General features: G+C 42.0%; 2 protein-coding genes across 13 annotated transcripts in view; one reads left to right on the top strand and one right to left on the bottom strand.

Moving 5' to 3' along the window:
- The window catches only part of XPOT (exportin for tRNA), a 165,537-nt gene that overhangs the window by 30,093 nt on the left and 113,316 nt on the right, over positions 1-22,128 (bottom strand). For 2 of the 6 annotated variants that reach the window (XM_045464979.1, XM_045464980.1), the window contains 3 exons: positions 13,052-13,278; positions 6,470-6,603; positions 2,631-2,713 (listed from right to left, as the gene is read on the bottom strand). In XM_045464979.1, coding sequence (XP_045320935.1) covers positions 2,631-2,713; positions 6,470-6,529 — 143 coding nt within the window. In that variant the 5' untranslated portion in view covers positions 6,530-6,603; positions 13,052-13,278. Of the gene's footprint in view, positions 1-2,630; positions 2,714-4,699; positions 4,765-6,469; positions 6,604-8,744; positions 11,419-13,051; positions 13,279-22,128 lie in introns of those variants that run through there. The other 4 variants (XM_045464978.1, XM_045464981.1, XM_045464982.1 and 1 more) reach the window with 4 other exon arrangements.
- CB4H12orf56 (chromosome B4 C12orf56 homolog) overlaps positions 16,875-22,128 on the top strand; it is a 114,351-nt gene continuing 109,097 nt past the window's right edge. For all 7 annotated transcript variants that reach the window (XM_045464990.1, XM_045464991.1, XM_045464988.1 and 4 more), the window contains exon 1: positions 16,875-17,367. In XM_045464990.1, the coding sequence (XP_045320946.1) occupies positions 16,891-17,367 (477 nt within the window). In that variant the 5' untranslated portion in view covers positions 16,875-16,890. The remainder of the gene's footprint in view (positions 17,368-22,128) is intronic.

The following is a 22,128-nucleotide window of genomic DNA, read 5'->3' as shown; positions in this document are numbered from 1 at the left end:
ATAAATAAATAAACAAAGCAAAACCAAAAATACCAGCAATAACAATCTGTTCATCTAGTGTAGTTTGTCTGGGCCAGCCTTAATCATTGAACAATTTTTCATATCTAAAGCTAACTGGTAAATACAAGAATAGGCAGTATCTTAATTTAGACTACATGAATTAACTAAACAAAATAATTTCACACACAAGAAGTTGAAACAATCTTTTAATTAAGTTAGGTTTAATTACCACCTCTTCTGAGAACTTAAGGTTTCTATCCTTACCATGGATGACACTGAAGCCTTAACTGAACTATAAAAGACTTAGGTTTCCACTGAAAAATATACTACAGAAATCCTTTTAAAAGCCAAATCTTATATCCTCTAAGGCATACAGATGTTCTCGAAATAAACTCTTACGTGGAGTACTTGGTTCCAACCGTCAACGGTGGCAACTCACAGCCACAGCATGTTGACTATGCCAGCTACAAGCCATCACTAACACCCAGGGGCATCTATTGCCACCAGCAAGTTGTCTGCTTACCCTAAGTCAGCTGGGTTTCCCTACGCCTTACTATGTCAATTGTATGTCTTTTTCAGTTAAGTAACTTAGTTAACCATTATATAAACTAGTGAAATGAGTATGAAAGTTCCTATTTTTGTAAAAATTAAGCTGAACGCTTTAAAAAGACTTCACAGGAAGTCACACTGCAAAAAGGAAAAACCTTAGGACACTAATTCAAAGGGATACATGCACCCCTGTGTTTATAGCAGCACTATTTACAATAGCCAAGACATGGAAGCAGCCCAAGTGTCCACTGAGAGATGAATGCATAAAGAAAAGGTGGTATATAAACACAATGGAATATTATTCAGCCATAAAAAAAGAAAGAAATCTTGCCATTTGTAACGACACGGATGGAGCTAGTGTATATAATGCTAAGTGAAATAAGTCAGTCACAGAAAGAGAAATACTCTGTGATTTCACTCATATGCGGAATTTAAGAAACAAATGAACAAAGGGGAAAAAATAAAAGCGAGATACATAAATCAAGAAAAAGACTCTTAATTATAGAGAACAAACTGATGATTATCAGAGGGGAGGTGGCTAAGGGAATGGGTTAAATAGGTGATGGGGATTAGGGAGGGCACTTGTCATGATGAGCACAGGGTGATCACTATATTGTACACCTGGAAACAATACAACACTGCATGTTAATTAACTGGAATTAAAATAAAAATTTTTAATAATTTTTTTTTCCAAGTTTTTAAAATTTATTTTAGAGACAGAGCATATGCCAAGCCAGGGGGAGGAGCAGGGGGTTGGGGGGAGAGGAGAAGACGGAGGGAGGGAGAGAGAGAAAGGGGGGGAGGGAGGGAGGGGGAGGGGGGGGAGAGAGGGAGAGAGGGAGAGAGGTAGAGAGGGAGAGAGGGAGAGAGGGAGAGAGGGAGAGAGAGAGAGAGAGAGAGAGGAAGAAAATGAATCTGAAGCAGGCTCCACATTCAATCCCCCAAGCCTGGGATCACGACCTGAGCCAAAAATCAAGAACTGGGACACTCAACTGACTGAGCCACTCAGGCACCCCTAAAATAAAATTTTTAAAAAGGGGGCACCTGGCTGGCTCAGTCAGTTAAGTGACTGACTGGCTCAGGTCATGATCTCACTGTGAATCTGAGCCCCAGCTCAGGCTTTGAGCTGATGGTGCAGACAGCCTGCTTGGGATTCTCTCTCTCCATATGTCCCCCACTTGTGCTGTCTCTAAGTGAATAAACAAACAAAAAGAAAAATTAAAAAAATTTTATTATAAAGGGAAAATCCTTCTGCATATTTGATGTGGGCTAGATAACTAGAAGACTTGGAGAGGTGGGGCTAAGTAACTAAAACATCTAATTTCTTCAATCCACTGGAGATCCAAAGTGGAAACTGTAGAGGATGCATTATAGGTGTGATCAATGTAAGAATGATGAAGTGATGGGGCGCCTGGGTGGCGCAGTCGGTTGAGCGTCCGACTTCAGCCAGGTCACGATCTCATGGTCCGTGAGTTCGAGCCCCACGTCGGGCTCTGGGCTGATGGCTCAGAGCCTGGAGCCTGTTTCCGATTCTGTGTCTCCCTCTCTCTCTGCCCCTCCCCCATTCATGCTCTGTCTCTCTCTGTCCCAAAAATAAATAAACATTGGAAAAAAAAAATTAAAAAAAAAAAAATGATGAAGTGAATGCTAGTGGCATATACATAAAGGAAAGAGCTTGATTTAATATAAAGAAGCTGGTAAGTGAATGTGTATACACTCTAAATTTTTTGTATACTTTAAATTGAAATAAAAACTTAAGATAGATACAATTTATGACTACCTCCTCTGCCAACCTTTTAGAAAACCATCATAAGGAAGTTCTTACTGCAGTGTATTCCTGCTGGGATCTGCTATCGGGTGCAAAGGATACAGCAAAAGACAGACTTACTGAAAAGTCAATGCTGGAATGGCCAAATTATTAGTTTACTATTTTTCTCATTTCTACACTGAACAGTTTTCCATAACACAAGCCATAAAATGTTTTTATGGAAACATTTTCCAAATACAGGTAAATTTAAGAGTCCTATCAGGTTCACAGAAATTTAAATTCCTCTAAGTCATGCAAATTTTGTTTTAATTACCTGTATGTCCTTTGGGCCAGAGCTTCAGCACACACTTGCCAGGCATCTGGGGAAATCTTTAACTGCTCAAAATAGGCCAGGGCCTGTAAGATTACAAAGCCAAAAACACATGTGGAATGGTCAGTCTCAGTGCCTTACTGATACTAAAATATTCTATGAGTAGCAAACCAAAAACAAATCAGTCCACCTAAAAAAAAAAAAAAAAAAAAGCGAAAATACTGGCTTCTAAGTATGTGCAACTTAGTGATCATTCCTAGAAAAAAGGTTACATAAAAAGCAAATTCTATTAGTTAGATACTCCTGTTTCCTTACAGCAAAGAAGACAACACAAAAATGCCCTGCAGACCTCCGTGAATAATTAAGAGCATTAAGAGAAAAACCACAAGTGCTTTGTCAAGTGCTGTGTTCCTGAGGTATATGTAATTATAACATGGTACATAAAGGGCATTTTTCCTATTTAATAGCAAATATGCTATTAAAGAGGTGATTACGAAATGAGTCCAATTACATGATATGAATTTTGGAAAAGTACTAACAATTGAAAAGCTTTAGGAAATGTTTCCTATTTCTCTGCTTGGGAATTCAGGGCTTTGTTCAAAAGTACAGTCAAGACGGATGAAGCACCAAGTCCATGTGCTCCTTACTAGCTTGCTGGGAAAACGGGAAGGACTTCTGCCACTCTTCCATTAGCCTGTTTCAACTGGCATCAGTGACAGATACAGATGTCATGTAGGACAATGGACAAATAGTAATCCTAGCGAGCTGTGAAAAGTACCTCAAACAGCCAAGAAAATAACACAAAAACAGTGCTAGATAATTTTAAAGCTGATATAAATCTTGAAATGACTGATATAAACCTTGAAATGACGTAGAAAGAACATTACGTATTAGAGGAACCTAATTTTAATTAGTAAATATTTTTAAAGCTATGGTTTGTGCTCCAATAGTGATGAAATAAATTGTATAGGTCTTGATCAGCAATCAAAAAAATGACAGAATATCAGTACACTGCACATATTATGTTGCGTAAATTGTTTTGTTATATGTATGAGTACATGTGTGTGTATATATATGTGTGTACATGTGTATACTGTGTGTATGTATATATACACACATATATATAAAATGTGTATATATGTACACATATATATAAAATGTGTATATATGTACACATATATATACATACACACAGTATACACATGCAAAAAATATATTTACTTGGGGCACCTGGGTGGCTTAGTCGGTTAAACATCTGACTTTGGCTCAGGTCATGGTCTCGCAGCTCGTGGGTCCAAGCTCCACGTCGGGCTCTGTGCTGACAGCTCGGAGCCTGGAGCCTGCTTCGGATTCTATGTTTCCCTCTCTCTCTGCCCATCCCCCACGCATGTTGTCTCTGTCTCTCAAAAATGAATAAATGTTAAAAAAAAATTTTTAAATAAATAAAAAATATACTTATTCATATATGTCTGTACACACACACACACACACACACACAATCAAGATGTAAAATTTTTCCTTTAGGTTAGAGGTTTAAACAAAAGCCAAAAAGCTACCATATTTAAGTGATATTCTTTTATTATAATTGTATCAGTGAGGGATTAGGGAATGGGTTTTCATATGTGGTCTCACTGGCTGCTCCCACAATTATAAATAATGGCTCTCTTTGAAAATTAAGACCAGAAGAACCCAGGCTGCTGCAAAGAATCTAGTTCAGTTGTTGTCTAACAATATTCCATGAAATGTTGGGTTTCCTTTAGGAACATTTATTGTCCCATTTAAGGACAAGGTGGAAGTCAATCATGTATGTTGCCTTACCACCTAATGTATCACTTACCAAAAAAAAGGCGGGGGGGATTCAGTATATCACTGACCTACCAGTTTCTTTAACTAGTAAGTTTTAAGCCAAAGACAGCGATTCCATTAAAAAAGTGAAAATAACTTGAAAGTTTCCAGTTTTTAACTGAAGTCTTTTAACTCTGAATCCATGCATTACCAACATTTTAAAATAAAATTTTGTGGCAATGATGAACAAGTCAAAGCTTTTATCACCTATTTCTTTTATTTCATACCTTTTTTCTAATGCTCTAGAGATTGCTGCTTCTAAGTGGCAACAGAGGCACTTCAGCTACTGCCCCTGTAGAAAAACAGAACTATAGCCAGACAACTAAGAAATGGGGTTGGCACACGGTTATCTTACAATCAAACTGAATTAGTGTCCCAACTACTCATTTCCAGCATCAGAACTATTAGAACTCACTTTCTTTAAGATTCCTTCTTTTTTATCCTAATTAATTCCATTACTCAGGATGGCTTAAGGGGATCAAGTTAAGCCTGAATCTGGATGCTTAATATATGCCTATGACTGATGGAACTCAATTTTAATGATAAAAGCATAACTTTATATTAAAACTATTAACAATGCATTAGGTTTACTTCTCCAAAAAATAAAATAATTACACATTTAAAAAATGTGTTGGGAGAGGGTACCTGGGTGGTTTGGTCTGTTAAGCATCTGACTTCGGCTCAGGTCATGACCTCTCAGTTTGTGGGTTTGAGCCCTGCTTCAGGCTCTGCTGACAGCTCAGAGCCTGATGCCTGCTGAGGATTCTGTCTCTGTTTCTCTCCACCCCTCCCCCGCTCACACTCCATCTCTCTTTCTCTCAAATATAAATAAGCATTAAAAAAATTTTTTTTAATCTGTTGGATTGTGGTATTTAATAAAAAATGAATAATTTCCAAAAGGGATCATAAAATAAAATAACACAAAAGACTATAATAACAAATACTAAAAGGCTTTTAATCATAGCCATACAATACCAAGGTAAACATCTATGATACTTCAACTATGTGACTAAGGGTTTGAAGGTAAGGCAGCTTAAACTCCTGTGGAAAGCAATTTGTCTACACAGAGAAAACATGATTTTAAATGTCTTTTGATGTCCTAACTAGTTTGTTAGGTATCTTGTAACTAGCCAGATATTTAAATCTCAATTCCTGTTATTGCCCTCAATGTGGAGGGCTTGTTACTTATTCAACAGCAGAGGCACGAAACCGTATTAGAAACTACTTGAGAATTTTTTTTTTTTTTTACTACTGAAGAAAATTCTGCTTAAAAGCACAACAAAAACTGCAATACTATTTAGTGAGATTGTTAACCTCATTTAGCTCATTTGTAAAAAATATCCTTTGCTATGAGAAGTGGAAAGAGAAAATGATTCTCCTTCCACTTACCCTATACTTCAAAACACCCACATCTTTAACAAATGTAATTATAGGCTTGCTCTTTAGAGTCTTCTTTTACCATTCAGCTATAGCCATGATTACAGGTGTAGCCTACATTATGTTTAATCGTCCAAATATCCCAGCGCCCCATGGATTCCTTGTCATCTGACCATTTTATGTAACCTAAGACATGGCATATTCTAACTGCTAATTTACACGTCTGCCTGGACTAAATAACAAGGATGTTAAGTATCATTAACATCAGACCAAGCCAGGCAATAGAAAGATAAAATACGCATGTCTGTCACTATGGAAAGTTCTTCGAACAGTCTTCGCATTACAACTTTTAACTAAATAGAAACAATGACTGATGTGACATAAAGAGCTGCCTTGAATCACACATGGGATTTCAGTACTTGTTAAACCAACTTTTAAAACACAAATCACAATGCTCACTGTTTGTATATTCAGAATATATTCAAGTACATCAAATTTGTCTCCATTCATTTCTACTCAAATGAAATCTTCATCATCAGATGTATTTTTTTTTTTAATTCAAGTCCTCTAATGCAAATCAGTAGTAACCTTTAAAAAATGATTAAGCTGACTTAACTTACCCTTTGTCTGAAGTCTGAATCAGCATTTGGATTTAGCCCTAAAAGAGCCTGTTCATCCATCCCTGCTGCTATTCTTGGAGTTTTCTGATTACAATAGGCGTGCCCTCTGATCCCACCGAAGAATCCACAAACATCTGCACACACACACACACACACACACAAAGTTGAAAGAAAAGATTTGATAAACAAAATTAATGCTTATCCAGAATATCACAAGTGGATAACATTATGCAAAGAAGTTTAAATGTTAAAACAACTTTTGAAAACTATCCAAAATTACAACTAAAGGAGCCTGTCTTAGAAGAAATACTAAATACTCCACAAATGTGTAATTTCTAAAAATCTAACATGTCATTGATGTTCTCAAATTTTTCTTTAAGATCATGAATATAGGAAGTAACTCATCTCTAAACAGAAGTATCTAATTTATGCAATATTATTACCTCCAGTACTTAAAAGTACAACTGTGTGACTACACCAAAAAATGACAAGCCTAGATTATCTTATTATACTAATTTGCCCCTTTCCATTTGTCAATATCACAAACCTTAAAAAAAATACAGAACTCAGAATGGCTAAATAGTGACCTCAGAGTTCAATATCCTTACTGGAGTGTCTACCAAGTACTTCAAGAGAAATCAAATGAAAGAGAAGTGGCAGAGTGAAAAACCAGGCATTTAATTTTTAAACAACAGACTCTCTTGACAGCCACTTTTAGAAATGTTATTTCACAAAACATTTTTTAATAGTAGCTATAAAAATTGATAACTTAATACTGACTAGTCTTAAGAATATTTAGTCTCTGGAAAGCAATTCACTTTTTCACAATATGGTCTAACGTTCTCAAATAAGAACATGATTAAGTCCCAAAAGGCTACTTGGTTTTTGATACAATGTACAGTTGAGGAAACAAGGAACAAATTCTAAATAATGTGAAAATCACATTTATCCTCTCAATACCTATGAGGTAGAAAAACCAGGACTACTGCTCACATAAAAAGGTTGTAGGGCTTTTTTTTTGGGGGGGGGGGGGTGTTTTTATCATAAACCAAAGAGAAGATCAGAGCCTAAAGAAGCCAAGAGACTAAAGGCCTGGGATGGGGGTGCACAGCCTTTCTGGGAGTGGTGAGGCCAGGATCTGATCTAGGTTACAGGACCCCAACTACAATATGCTTTTCTGTCTTCCCCAGGGCCTGCCTGAAACAAATGATAAATCGGGTTATGTGCTGAGAGCTCTTGGAGAGTAAAGTCCAGCCCTTTCTTATTTCTAGATACTTGCAGACTACAGCAAGGCAGTGTAGCCCCCCCACCCGCCCTCAGGATTAAGGTGCACACACTTTTGAATGACTATTCTTCAGCTGAACCCAGCAAGGCCAGTGGTATTTGGCCTTTCATCTTTGCACTCACTGCTCTTTTCTTGTTACTTTGTTAACCCCTGCCTGTCCTTCAAAACTCAGTGTAGATGTCACCTCTTTCCAGAAAACTTCTTTGATCCCTATTGTCCAATTCTCCTAAACTGGATTAAACACCCCTCTTAAGTGCTGATATGTTGTCGCTGCCTCCTTGTTTTCTCTCCATAATCTTGAAGGGAAAGAACTGTCTCAAATATTCACCATTATGCCTCTAAGACATAGTAGAACATAGGCTTTGGGTTTGGAAATACCTGGATTTGTACCCCAATCTAGTAATTTTCAAACTGGGGCCACATGGACAACTAGGAAATCTGAAAAAGACAGCTCTTTCTATGAAGTGGAAAAGAGACCATCTACCTCATAAAGCTGTTAAGACTTCAATGAGATAAGACATGTAAAGCATGCCTGGCACATAGTGGGCCCTCAACAGGTTATTTAGAATTCAGAGCTTGCCACATGGGGGAAGGGGACTACTTGGAGTAGTCTAGATTTATCATATACTAAAAAATGGGCATTTGAACAGATTGGAAAACACAGGTTTTCTTCCCTCACCCCTGCAAAAATGAAAAGAAAATTTAATGATTCCTTGGAAAACTGCATACTCAGAAAATCTGAGTTTCTGTGAACTCCGTATTAAAAAGTCCTATAAAATCATCTTGAATTTAGGGAAAACTGCTTAAGCTGGGTCACTTTAGTTCTATCAAGTGAAACAGCACTGGTCTTAAGAAAAAAACTGGCCAGTAAATAACCTAAGGAAACATAAACTTGTTACCGTTGTCGGTACAGAAAGAATCCCCCAGAGAGGCACTTGGATAAAAATCAATACGCAGTGGAACATAAATAAGCATAAAATGGTAAATTACCTATATGTGTGTGCCAAGAACTGAAAAGTTACAACCTGTGCGAAAAGGTAACCATTCCCTCAATTAAAGGTTGTGCATGAACACTTAATGTTCTAACAAGCCACGGACGTGCAGGCTTAAACATTTGTTACAATGCGATAAACATATCAATTACGCATCTAGCAAATGTTGTGGAGGGAAGCAAGCAACATACTTAAAATACTGAGCCCTAACTTTTCCTTGATAGCCATTAAAAAAAAAAAAAATCAAACAATCTGGGAAAGTTCCTCCACACCTACTAAAGACTGTTCAAAGACCAGGACTGAATCTTTCCAGTCTTTTACCACCACACTGACAAGTCGCTTTAATAAAACGTAACTTCCCCCAGTAACAACTAATTAGCACTTTCAAAAAGTACTTGTTTCTTCTGGTTATAGGGAAACATCACGCTTGTCTACTCCTGCAGAACTGTGAAGGGAAGAGAAGAAATGGCGTGTCTGTGCTGGCAAAATTACTACACAGAAATACTACTTTTCTCCTTTTTGTCCTGGGGCTGGGGGTGGGCAGCGAAGCAAGTTTGAGGTCTCCGCAGTTGAAACTGGTAGGACACGCTATTACAAATGAGGCTGGCCACCTTTAGTACATCACGGGCCACAGATGAAGCCGACCCTCCTCGGCCGGCCTTGCCCCCTCCTCCCCCACCCCGTCCCTCCCCGAAAGGAGCCTCGTGGCAACTCGGGTGATGAAACACCGGGCAACGGGCGGCCACGCACTCGGGACGCGCTCCGCGGCGACGGCCGCGGTTCGTACCCACCCCCACCCAGTCCGCCCAGCCTTGGGGCGCACCTCCCTGGACGGCCCCCGGCCCGCACCCCAACCCCGGCGTGGGGGCTCCCCGGGCCAGTCCGCCCCAGCAACTTCCCCGCATTCCCGAGCGGACCGAGGTGGATCCGGGTCCCGCCGCCCCCAAGCTCCGAGTCACCTTCCCTATCACTCCATCCCGCCTCCCCGCCTGCACTCCCGAGGGCTGGTCAGCGGAACGGAGCGACGCCGCACGCAGGGAGCGGGGAGAGCGGCCCTCGTCCTTGTCGCCGTCGTCCTCCGCCACGGCCGCAGCGCTAATGCCGGAGACAGAGCTGGCTGGGGCCGCGCGCCGCTCCGCGTCCCCTGACGCCTTCTCTTGCGTGGCGCCGGACCGGCAACCTAGCAAGCAGGCGGGCGGGGTCGGCGCCCCAGGAAGGGAAAGAGCGCGAGGGGCCGGCTAACGCCGCCGCCGCCTCCGTCGCCGCTGAGTCAGCGCGAAGCGCGCTCCCCGCGTCGGCGCCGCGCGGGCCAGCTCCAGCAGCCTCATGGAGAGTGCAGACGGCAGCCCGCGGGCCCGGGCCGGGAGCCTACAACTCCCGGCATGCACGGGGCAGGCGGCGCTTCCGGGCGCTCGCCGGGCCTGTGGTGCATGCCGGGATGGGGTGTCCGGCGCGAGTCCCTCCCGCGCCGCTGAATCCTGGTGGTCCTAGCCGCAGGGTAGGGCGCGCTTAGCACGCTCCGTAAAGGCCTCCTCAGGTTAGCTGGTGGATTCGAGTGCGGCGCTCCAGAGATCCAGATGACGTGATCCAAACCACATGTGACTCAGTTTAATTGCTCTTCCATGGTCCCACGTGTTTAGCGTCTAGGAGCATGAGGATCCTCTCAGGGGCGCTGAAAATTCTTAAATGCCACTTGAAACGTACTAATATATTCTCATTCGTGAAAAGGAGAGCATTCTTAGGGAGTTCTGCTCTGCTCGTAGGTTACTTTTCTGGTAGTTACTTCGTTTATTCGGAGGCAGTATTGGTTCCAGCTGCCTAGATTTGAATCCCATCCACAACCCCAACCTCTCCACCCCACACACTTGTTGACCTCAGTTTCAGGCACTTGACATTTTCTGTGTTTCAGTTTACTCATTTGTAAAATGGGGACAGTAATAATACTGACCTCAAAGGGTTCTTGTGAGTATTCAGTTAATATATGCTTTTGCACACCATAAGTGCTCACTATTTAGGTTTCATTGTTGATTATTCACTACTGAATACAGACCAGGCAATAGTCACTCAGACTGAAGTGATAATTTGGGAGGGGAAATTCAAAAGAGATGTATAATAAAATTAACGTAACAACAGCTACATTTATTTAGTGACCCACTAGGTGCAAGACGCTACACCACTCATATATACGATATTTTCTATCACTGTTGCATCGCGTTTGTAACTTTAAAATGTCCTACAAAGATTCCTGTCCTAGTTCAGCGTATATCTGGAATTTAGCACATAGGATAATGCTAGCCTGTATTAAAACTCAGTAAGTAGATTATTGCATAGATCCTTATATTACCGGTGTTGGTCAACTATGGACTATGGGGACCCGATACTAATCCTAGTCCAAGTGGCTCCAAAATCTTTAATATGTTTGGTTTATTCCAGTTACCTACTATCTACAGCTTATCTAAAGTTTATCTAGTAATATTGACCCTTTATGGTAGTTCAATAATCTAGGATTTAAAGAATCTTTCAATTTTGAAAACTCACATTATTTTGAAACCAATAAAGAAGCACCTATAGGGAGGCAGGCTGGCTGGTTCAGCTGGTAGAGCATGCGACTTGAAGCCCCACATAGGGTGTAGAGATTACTTAAAAATAAAAATTAAAAAAAAAAAAAAAAAAAAAAAAAAGAAGCACTTGGTGGAATCTAATTGAGGAGGACCCAAAAGGGTTATTAAATCTGACAACTTGGGGCACCTGGGTGGCGCAGTCGGTTAAGCGTCCGACTTCAGCCAGGTCACGATCTCGCGGTCCGTGAGTTCGAGCCCCGCGTCAGGCTCTGGGCTGATGGCTCAGAGCCTGGAGCCTGTTTCCGATTCTATGTCTCCCTCTCTCTGCCCCTCCCCCGTTCATGCTCTGTCTCTCTCTGTCCCAAAAATAAAAAAACAAAAAAAACGTTGAAAAAAAAAATCTGACTTTATTTAAAACATTTTTTTTCAGTATTTATTTTGAGAGAGAGACAAAGCACAAATGGGGGAGGGGGAGGGACAGAAAGAGAGGAGGGACACAGAATCTGAAGTAGGCTCTGGGCTCTGAGCTGTCACCACAGAACCTGACGTGGGGCTTGAACTCACAGACCAGGAGATCATGACCTGAGCTGATGACCTGAGCTGAAGTAGGATGCTTAACTGACTGAGCCACTCAGGTGTCCCTAAGTCTGACCACTTTATAGTCTAGTGTTCTCATTTCAGACTAACATAAAATGCCAGTTATGAAAATGTTGATAAATAGGGGCACCTGGGTGGCTCAGTCAATCAAGCAACTGACCCTTGATTTTGGCTTAGGTCATGATGTCACAGTTCGTGAGTTCCAGCCACACATAGGGCTCTGAGCTAACAGCAAAGAGCCTGCTTGGGATTCTGTCTCCCTCTCTCTCTGCCTCTCCCCTGCTTGCACTCTCTCTCTCTCTCTCAAAAATAAATATATATTTTTAAATGTTGATAAATAACACCATCATTATTTTAACTTAAAGCATGTATGCTTGCATTAAACAAATTTAAAGCACGTATGCTTGCATTTGGCAGTGTTTTCACAAATTAATTTCCAACATTTTGGAGCATTTATTATGTGGCAGAAACAGGTTTTGTTTTAAGTTTATTTATCTTGAGAGGAAGAGAGAGTGCTTGTGAGCAAGGGAAGGGAGAGACAGAATCCCAAGCAGTCTCCAAGCTGTCAGTGCAGACTCAGGGCTCCAGCTCATGAACGATGAGATCATGACCTGAGCCCAGATCCAGAGTTGGATGCTTAACTGACTGAGCCACCCAGGTGCCCCTGTGCCTAAAACAGTTTTAAGTGTTCATATGTTAACCCTCACAACAACTCTATGAGGTAGGTACTGTCATTATTCCTATTTTATAGATGAGGAAACTGAAGTACATAAAAGGTAGCAGAGCTGGGATTCAACCCCCCCTTCATATGTACAAGAAAGTTATTGCTAGGTGGTGAGACTGCAGAGGATTTTTTTTCTTCCTTGTACATTTTTGGAGTTTTAAAAATCCTCCACAGTGACCAGACAGTATTTTCATAATCAGAAAAACATTAAAAAAAAAAACAACCAACCTGACTCTAACAAAAGGAAAAATGAAATTGTTTCATTCACTCTTTGAACATTTATTGAATGCTGTCCCTTATGAAATATTTCCAGATTTTTTCAACCAGGTTTAATTTCTCTGATGTTGCTTTTTCTTAACCTCTTTTGTCATGAATATATTTTAATATGTTTTGTTTTGTATTAAAATTGTGTGGTTGTCTTACCTATGAGTCAATTCTTGAAGATGGAAAAGTCTTATCTTGATTCTGTGTATGGATAGTAATTTCTCAGTAAATATCTGTGAAATGTATTGAGCTGAATAACAAATAATACAATTGTTAGCTGCTAACCACAGTGTTCTGTCAAATTCTGTTCTTCATCTGCTTCATCCCGATGCTTGTTAAGCCCGGTGCCATTGTCATCAAAAGCTCATTCATTCATGATGGGTTTCCTGGCAGAGAAAGAAGTTGGAAATAGGTCAGGTAAGCTGTCTTTACTGGTCCTAGTGCAATCATTGGTTTCTTTTAGAGGAAGTGGGTGTGTAGCAGGAAGCCTGAGGCAGAAGAGAACATTGAAGCATTATTTAGTAAAAGAAAGTTTTTTAATTTTTAATCCAAAGCACTGTAGAGTCCCTTAGGCTTCATTATAATGACATCTCTCCTCCATGTCAGTTGATTGCTAATTGTTAACAGATATTTAAACGGTCAGTATCCATTGATACCGAGTAGAAACACAGAGATTCCTAAATGACACCTTCAAAAAATTTAGTTTTATTTTCCTACTACAGATTTCGAGTATCTTTCTATGCATACTGTCTGTCTTTAGTTTGAAACTTGGAGATGGGAACACCTGGGATTCTCTAGATTGAAATGTATTTCTAGTCTGAAATCCTTACAGGGTTGTTGTTTTTTTAAATTTTTTTTTTTAACGTTTATTTATTTTTGAGACAGAGACAAAGCATGAACGGGGGAGGGTCAGAGAGAGGGAGGCACAGAATCTGAAACAGGCTCCAGGCTCTGAGCTGTCAGCACAGAGCCTGACGCAGGGCTCGAACTCACGGACTGCGAGATCATGACCTGGGCCGGCCGCTTAACCGACTGAGCCACCAAGGCGCCCCTCCTTACAGGGTTCTTATGACCTATGGCCCACTGATCACTTATCCACCAAAAACACAACTAAAAAAAAAAAAATGACATTCTTTTGTCTGTGTATATATGTAGATTAGATTTTTTTATCTTGAGCCTTAAAGTTTAAAAAGTTAGGCTAGCATACAACAGAGAAGAATTTGGTATTATTTTGTATATGGGGAACCAAATGACCATATATATACCAAGAAATGACACACTAGTTCAATTTACTTATTTTTTTATTTACTTTTGACAGAGAGCTAGCATGCTTGCATGAGTGGGGGAGGGACCGAGGGAGGGACACAGGGGATCCGAAGCGGGCTTCATGCTCACAGCAGAGCCCGATGCCAGGCTCAAACTCATGAACCATGAGATCATGACCTGAGACAAAGCTGGACGCTCAACTGACTGAGCCATCCGGGCGCCCCTCAGTTCATTTTTAAAACACTTGTATAGTGTTTACTCTGTTCCAGGTACCTGTTATAAAGTACTTTAGAAACATTCTTATATTAATCCTATGGGGTTGGTACTATTACCCTCTTTTCACAGATGGGGAAATTAAGGCACCACGAAATTAAAGTAACTCGTCCAAGATCATTTAGCTACTGAATGTGAGAGATGAAAATGGAACCCAGGTCATCTGGCTCTACAGTCTTGTGCTCATAACTACTGTCCTTTCACACTAATTGAAGTGACCATCCCTCAACCTAAGGCTACTCTGTTCTGGTGAAAGTTCTTCTGGTTAAGAAGAGTGCCTCTGGGGATTAGTTCTGGGTAAGTAATGTTCCATTACTTTTGAAAGATTCATCAAGAAACATCTACTAAGCGCTTGATTGCAGCGGAACTGTATTAAATGCTTTTTGAGTTTAGATGGACTTAGAAGAAGATAAAGAGTAATTGCCTATCTCGGATGTATTTTTGTTAATTATCCACATAAAGCTTACCAAAAGATAAGGCAATACAAATATGAAAACATGTCTATAGTGCTTTTAGAATTCATAATTCATTGCATTTGATCCTGACACCAACTTAGTGGTTGGCCAGGCAAGTATTGATAGTTTCATTTTATGGATGATAAAACTGAGGTCCAAAAAAGGTTAAGAGACTTTGCAGAAATCTCACTGATACTGAGCAACGGGGTTCGTGCTGTAATCCAGTTCTCCCAACTCCGAAGCTAGTGATCTTTCCCCTATCTTAACCCCGTTTCCTGCAATCTGAACTTTGTCGTTACCTTGGCAACAGTATAGAACACTAAGTGCCTGGAAACCATGATACTGTCTTTTCTGTGTACAACCAACTCAAAAGTCCCACTGAGGTCACCTTAACCCTTGATCTTTTTGTCAGAATCCCTTCTTCATGTGCTTACCTTCATGTCTGTTAAGTCTAAGAGCCCTTGGCACCAAAAGTGCACTTATGATTGGTTTCTTGGCAGATAGATCAGGTATGCTGTCTTTTCTAGTTCTGGTGCAGTCACTCTGTTTCTGTTCGTCCTGAGGATGGAGCAGAAGCCTGACAAACACCAAACGGCAGCTGGCAGTGAGGCCTTTTCCCCTACTTGGGCCTCACATTTCACTTGCCATGTGGTCATTTGCCTCTGAACACTCTTGTGAGGCAACTATTTGGCAAAGGTAAAAGGCCTTTGCCTTCTGTTGGTTTGAGGCGACAAATTGTTCAGAGTGGTTTAGATAGGGAATAGTCTTTATTTTAGATGAAACAGCCATGCTTCTGGGGCTCCCTTTTTACCCAGCTATGAAGTTATGAAGGTTCTGACAGATGTACGAACAGATTCTAAGAAAACTTGGAACGCTAGCTAGGTCATTTATGATTTTGTCAGCAGGTGGCACTTCTCTCCTTAGGCACTAAACACAACCTCTCCAATAAAAGAAATACTGTTTTCTTTTGTTTTGTTTTGCTGCTAACCTCAGACTTGGTTAGCCACCCAACCATTTCTCCTCCGTTCCTTTTTTGCAGTGATTTAGTCCACAATATCTGTGTATTTTAATTCGTTTATACTTTTTCGAAAAAAGACATGAAGTTGCTTACAGCATATAGTATACAACAGTAAAATACAAGGAGGAGAACATGAACTGCAATAAAGAATATACAATTTGATTCTGAGTTGTTGGTAGCTGGAACAAAAATACACATAAATGTGTATCATTTCTTTGGGTTAATGGGCAGGGAGAGAGAATGACTTCCCCAGAACTTGAAATTAAAAAGAAAGTTACTACCTAGGGTTATGAGAGGCAGGTGTCTGCTATGCCCTTCTCATCTCACTAACCTAAACCGGTAAGTGATCTGTAAAAACGACTCAGTACTTTTACTGTCTTGCAGCTTCAAGGCTGGGCAATCAGCATTCCTCAACCCCTCGTGTTCCATTTCCTTAAATGCAGGCCTCACCCATTCATTTATCCTACACAGACCGGGCTCCGCCGGTCTACGGGGCTTTGTCCCTGGACACGGGGAACACAAGCATCCCCATTAGGCTCTGGCGTGCCAAATTAACGTATAGGATTTACTTCAGAGAGAGAGCTTTCAATTAGTTGGACAGAAAAGGTGTGTGTTTATACTCATGAAACACTAGAGGACTGTATCAGGCAATGTTATAAGCAAATGCTAAATCCGTGTGGTTGCTCTTAAGAGCGTCCTAGGGGTGTACTGCCTGTTAAAAAAATAAATCGGTAAATTTCGTCTCGTTTCTAACAGAAGAGCAGTTTAAACTTGTGGATTCCGTCATCAGCACAGTCTGTTAGGAACGGCGCGGTCCTCCAGAGCTGGGGCAGGCGGTGGGGGAGGGGGGGGTTCGGGCTGCTGTGAGCAGAGGGCGAAGAGAGCCGCTAAATATCCGCCCCGCAGCCCCCGGGGATGCGTGATGATGATTCACCTGAAGGACCAGCATCTCGCCCGGTCCATTGTTGTCTGAGGTTGGCACGAGGATGGGCGGGAGGCGGGGCCGGGGCCGGGGAGGGTGCTCCAGGGAGCCAGGCCCCGGGGTCGCGCCCCGAAGTTGGGGGCCCCGCGCACTGCGCCCGGGGGAGGTGGCCGCGGCAGGGCGGGCGGCTTTGTGGCGCGCGCGGGTTCCACCGCAGGCGGCGCGGAGGCGGGGCCCTGCACAGGCGTCCGCCAACCCCCCGCTTTCGGCCGGGCCGCGGCCGCCGCACATGGCCGGCTCCGCAAGGGCCGGCTTCCCTGCGCACACGAATAGCCGTCTGGATGCGTTCCTGCGGAGGCGGCTGCCGCCAGAGGTCTACGACGCCATCCGCGCCTACGAGCCGTGCATCGTGGTGTCCGACTCGGAGAAGCACACCTTCAAGTACGTGGTCCTCAGCGATCGGCTCATCTACCTGACCGAGAACCCGCCCAAGTCCATACGGCGAGCAGTGGCGCTGCGGGACGTCGTGGCCATTGACCTGGTGAGGAGCGCGGGCGGGCAGGCGGGCTCGCGGGAATCCCTTCTTGGGTACCTCCCCCCCAGGTTCCAGGCCTGCCTCACGAAGGAAGAGGGAGGGGAAGGCAGACCTTCCCTATCCCCCTCTGGACTCCCGTACTTTTCTTTAACTTACTTCGGGACTAGCAGCTACACAGGAAAACGGTGGATTGCTGTATGGACTCCGAATAAAAATGCCCTGCCCATTCTCATCGTGTGTACCGGTCAGCCCTTGTACCCCCAAATAGGGATACAGGTTTGAGAACATAGCCCCCTATCAAAAATACGCTTTAAAGTCATTTTTTTTTTTTCATTAAGCATCTAGCCTGTGCCAGGCATTTGTTCTAGACACTGAGGATGCACAAAGGAAATAGGGCCCCTTCCTAGAAACTGTTGTGGGAGAGATAAAAAGCCAAAACCAATGCAAATAAATGCAGTGTGCTAAGTACTTTATGCCTTATGTTTTTTTATCAGCAGTGCTTAGAGCGTGTTAGGTGCTCAGTATGAATAAGTGAATGGATGAATGAATGAATGAATGAATGAAAGAGATGTGCACAGGATGCCCGGCAATCTCACACAGGTCACTTGAACCAAGCTGGGCCCAGGCCATGCTGGGAAAACTTCTCGCAGAAGATACAATCTGGCACAGCCACCCCTTGTCCCAGTTTTAGTGTTCTGCTACTGTATCCCTTCCCTCCAGGAATAGATATACCTTATAAATCAGCAAAAGATTGTAAGCAGTCTCCTCTCCAATTACTGTTTCCCCCCCCCCCCCCCCTTGGCTCCCTTTATCTCAGCTGCTCTCCAGGTGTGTTCTTTTTTCCACTGGGGACAAGTGTCTAGCCAATTTCCCCCCCCACCCCCACCCTCCCTTGTCTGAGTCTCTGCATCACCCAAGGGAGAAGTTGGTGAACTCTTAATGGGGCTGTTTTGCAAAGACAAAACTAGTTTGTTTGGAACACATCTGTAAAAAAAGGATAAAATTAACTGAGAAAAAAAAAAAAAGCTTTCTTTTTTTTCTTTTTAAAATAGCCCTGTGGGCTAATATCACTGTGCAATTTTTTTTTTTTTTTGAGTAAAAGTTTGAAGCAAAACTGCCTTCTTCCTTACTACTATTTTCATTCTCTTGAACTAAAATTTAAAAAATTAATTTCCTTTACCAAATGGCTTTAAAACATTAAATGCTCAGCTTTGAATACTGTCTGCAGTGTAAACATTTATTGTTTTGACAAAATGTAATGATTTTAGGATATTGTGACTCTCCCCAACAAGAAATACAGTATATATATTTCAGTAGTTGCTATAAATCTTTCTTTTTGAGCTGTTAGAATCTGAAAAGTGCAATAAAGTTCCCTAGGCCTCCAAGCCAAGAATCCTACAAAAAGGCATACCAATTTATTTGGTCATGCTTTATGTACATAATTTACCTTTCAGGCTTATAGAAGAATGTGTAATGTCTATAAAGGTGCTGAACAGATCTATGATTTTAGCACTGCTGACAGATTGAAGGTCCATCTTGCACGATATAGTTTAACTGAGGTTAAAGTTGTGGTAGGCAGAATATCGCTGGAACCTGTCAATATGTTTCATTACATGGCAAAGAGGAGTTAAAAGTTGCAGATGCAATTAAGGTTGCTTGCTATCAGATGACTTTCAAATAGGGAGATTGGAGCATCTGGGTGGCTCAGTTGAGCATCTGGCTTCAGCTCCGGTCATGATCTCACGGCTTGGGAGTTGAAGCCCCGCATCGGGCTCTCTGCTGTCAGTGCAGGGCCTGCTTCGGATCCTCTGGCACCCCCTCTCTCTGCCCCTCCCCCACTTGTTCTTTCTCTCTATAAATAAATAAACAAATAAATAAGGATATTAAAAAAAACCCCAAACGTGTCCAATAAAAAGCAAAAAAAAAAGAAGCCTACACAAACAAATAAATAGGGAGATTATTTTGGATTATCTGAGTGGGCCCAATGTAATCACAAATCCTTCAAAGTGGAAAAGGGGGGCAGAAAGAGGCAGGCAGAGACTGCAGTAAAGAGACTAGTGGTTCTGAAGGAGGAAGGAGCCAGGAGACAAGGAATGTGGACAGCCTCTAGAAGCTGGAAAGGGCCTGGAAACAGGTTTTCTCCTAGAGCCTCCAGAAGGAATGCCGTCCTCCCAACACCTTGAGTTTAGCCCAGTGAGACCCATTTTGGACCTCTGACCCCTAGAACTATGAGAGAATAAATCTGTGGTGTTTAATGCCACACAGTTTATGGTAATATGTTACAACAGCAAATGAATACAGAATAGTTTTCCTCTTAATATTTTTTAAAAACGGATAATCATTTTTTAAAAGTATTGTTTCAGTGAGAAATCTAATCATGCCAAGTACAAATGCCTTCACGATCCCTTTTTCTGAGGTTTTATAAGATAATTCTAGGGTTATTATAGTTCAGTGGCTTGCACAGCTTCACAGGGTGTATGAAAAATGGGTGTCAGTCACAGAGTTGCTTTCTCTAGCACCAGTTTCTGGCCACAGATGTAGTTGACTAATCATCCCTCTATGAACATTAAGTCCGAACTTAATACCATAATATAGAGAATTGTCCTGATTTCTGTGTTATATCTCATATAGTCATCTCCTATCCGTGCTAAGTCAGTAGTTTCTTAAATCACATGATTTCGGTGCCAGGCACCTTTGTTTCTTAGAACTGGTTTCTCCTTCCTTGAAAGATAAACTGTTTAATCTCCTTTTTTTTTTTTTTTTTTTACTAGGGTGCTGTCCTCTAGGGCCAACTCTTTAGACATCCTTTTCCATTCTCAAAGGTTTTCTCATTTTACTGTAAAAGTTTGTCTTCTTGTTATTTAACTTTCAATTGGCTCAGGTTTCCATTCTGCCTTTGTTCTAGCTGTCACAGCAATAAACTCCCAAGCAAACCAGTCCTTCATGCCTCTGGGCCCCAGCCTTCTTGGTCCCACGTTCAGTCAGATTCCTTATTTAGTTCATGTCTCATATTACAGTTACATCTCAGAAAAAAAAATTGCAAATAAAATTCCATTTTCTCTCCTAAAGAAAAAAAATGGAGGGGCACATGAGTAGCTCATTCAGTTGTGCTTGATTTCAGCTCAGATCATGATCTCACGGTCCGTGAGTTTGAGCCCTGCATCAGGCTCTAAGCTGATAGCATGGAGCCTACTTGGGATTCTCTGTCTCTCTCTGCTCCTCCCCCCACGGCCTCTCTCTCTCTCTCTCTTTCTCAGAAATAAATAAATAGACATTAACAAAATTTGAAGGTAACAGCAGCAAAAAGTTACACCAGAACTTGGATTGGATACAAGTGAGATTTCCCTTCCAGCAAACACGTGCTTAAAATCCACCCGGAGATCTCAAGTGTTTGATATGGTCCATGTCCTAAAAGAGAGTTTCTAAGGTTGCTTGGGTGGAGCTTTTATAAAAAGGCTGACGTTTTCTTTAAAAGTTCCTTTTGGGGGGTGCCTGGGTAGTTCAGTCAGTTAAGCATCTCACTTCGGCCCAGGTCATGATCTCAAGGTTCCTGAGTTCGAGCTCCGCGTTGGGCTCTGTGCTGACAGCTAAGAGCCCGGAGCCTGCTTCAGATTCTGTCTCCCTTGCTCTCTGCCCCTCCCCCACTCTTTCAAAAGTTGCTTTTGGAAGAATACTCTACAGTTCTGCTCTTGTTGTGGGCATCAAAACACTTCTTCAAGCTCTTCCAAGATTAAGCACATATTTTTCAAGTGTGAGAAGCAACTTTCCAGAAGTGAATTTCCTATGAATTCACTCTCCTTCAAGGCCATCCCATCACCTACAGAGAAAAAAAAATCCTTCAACTCCAGCAGCCTTGCCTGTAGTCTCTCGCCTGTCTTTGTCTTTTCACCACCCTTCCCAGTGAATATTGGCTCTCTAGTCGTCCCAGCCTCCGTGTGGCTTCCTCAACGGGCCACAAACGAACCTTTTACAGCCTGGCCTGTTTGCTTGTCTTGAACATTTTCTCCTCCTTCAAGGTTGTTCAGATCATCATATTTATAATTCTCTTCCTCTCCTCCTTCTCTCTCTCCTTTTAAAACATGTAAGAACAGGGGTGCCTGGCTGGTTCCAGTGAGTAGAGCATGCGACTCTTGATCTTGGGGTAGTGAGTTTGAGCCTCACGTTGGGCATAGAGGTTACTTTAAAAAAATGTAACATTCTTAGCTTGATAAGAAACAGGTCAGGGGCGCCTGGGTGGCGTAGTCGGTTGAGCGTCCGACTTCAGCTCAGGTCACGATCTTGCGAGTTTGAGCCCCGCCTCAGGCTCTGGGCTGATGGCTCAGAGCCTGGAGCCTGCTTCCGATTCTGTGTCTCCTTCTCTCTCTGCCCCTCCCCCCTCCATGCTCTGTCTCTCTCTGTCTCAAAAATAAATTAAAAAAAAAACGTTAAAAAAAAATTTTTTTTTAAAGAAACAGGTCATAGGCTGTGCTGTAGGGGCCGCAGTAGTTTGCCAACTAATCCCTGCTTTCCCCACTAGTACGTTCACAGCCAACACATCTTCTAGGCTAAGCCCAAGTCATTCTTTCTTTGAGCTGTTTTTCCTCCTCTGAGCTGATGAGGGCAGGCCTTTTGGTCTGTTTTCTTCATTGCTGTATTTCTTTCTGGCTCCTAGATAGACCAGATGGTCAATACATATTTGTTAAATATTCAACATAATCTGTTTCTTCTGTTTCTGATTTGATGATCTGCAATATACATTGGGCATTTCATAATATATATACTTTTAAA

Source organism: Leopardus geoffroyi, chromosome B4, assembly GCF_018350155.1.
Source record: "Leopardus geoffroyi isolate Oge1 chromosome B4, O.geoffroyi_Oge1_pat1.0, whole genome shotgun sequence".
Taxonomy (NCBI): Eukaryota; Metazoa; Chordata; class Mammalia; order Carnivora; family Felidae; genus Leopardus; species Leopardus geoffroyi.
Note: the sequence above shows the minus strand (reverse complement) of the source record. Positions and strands in the feature narration are given on the sequence as shown.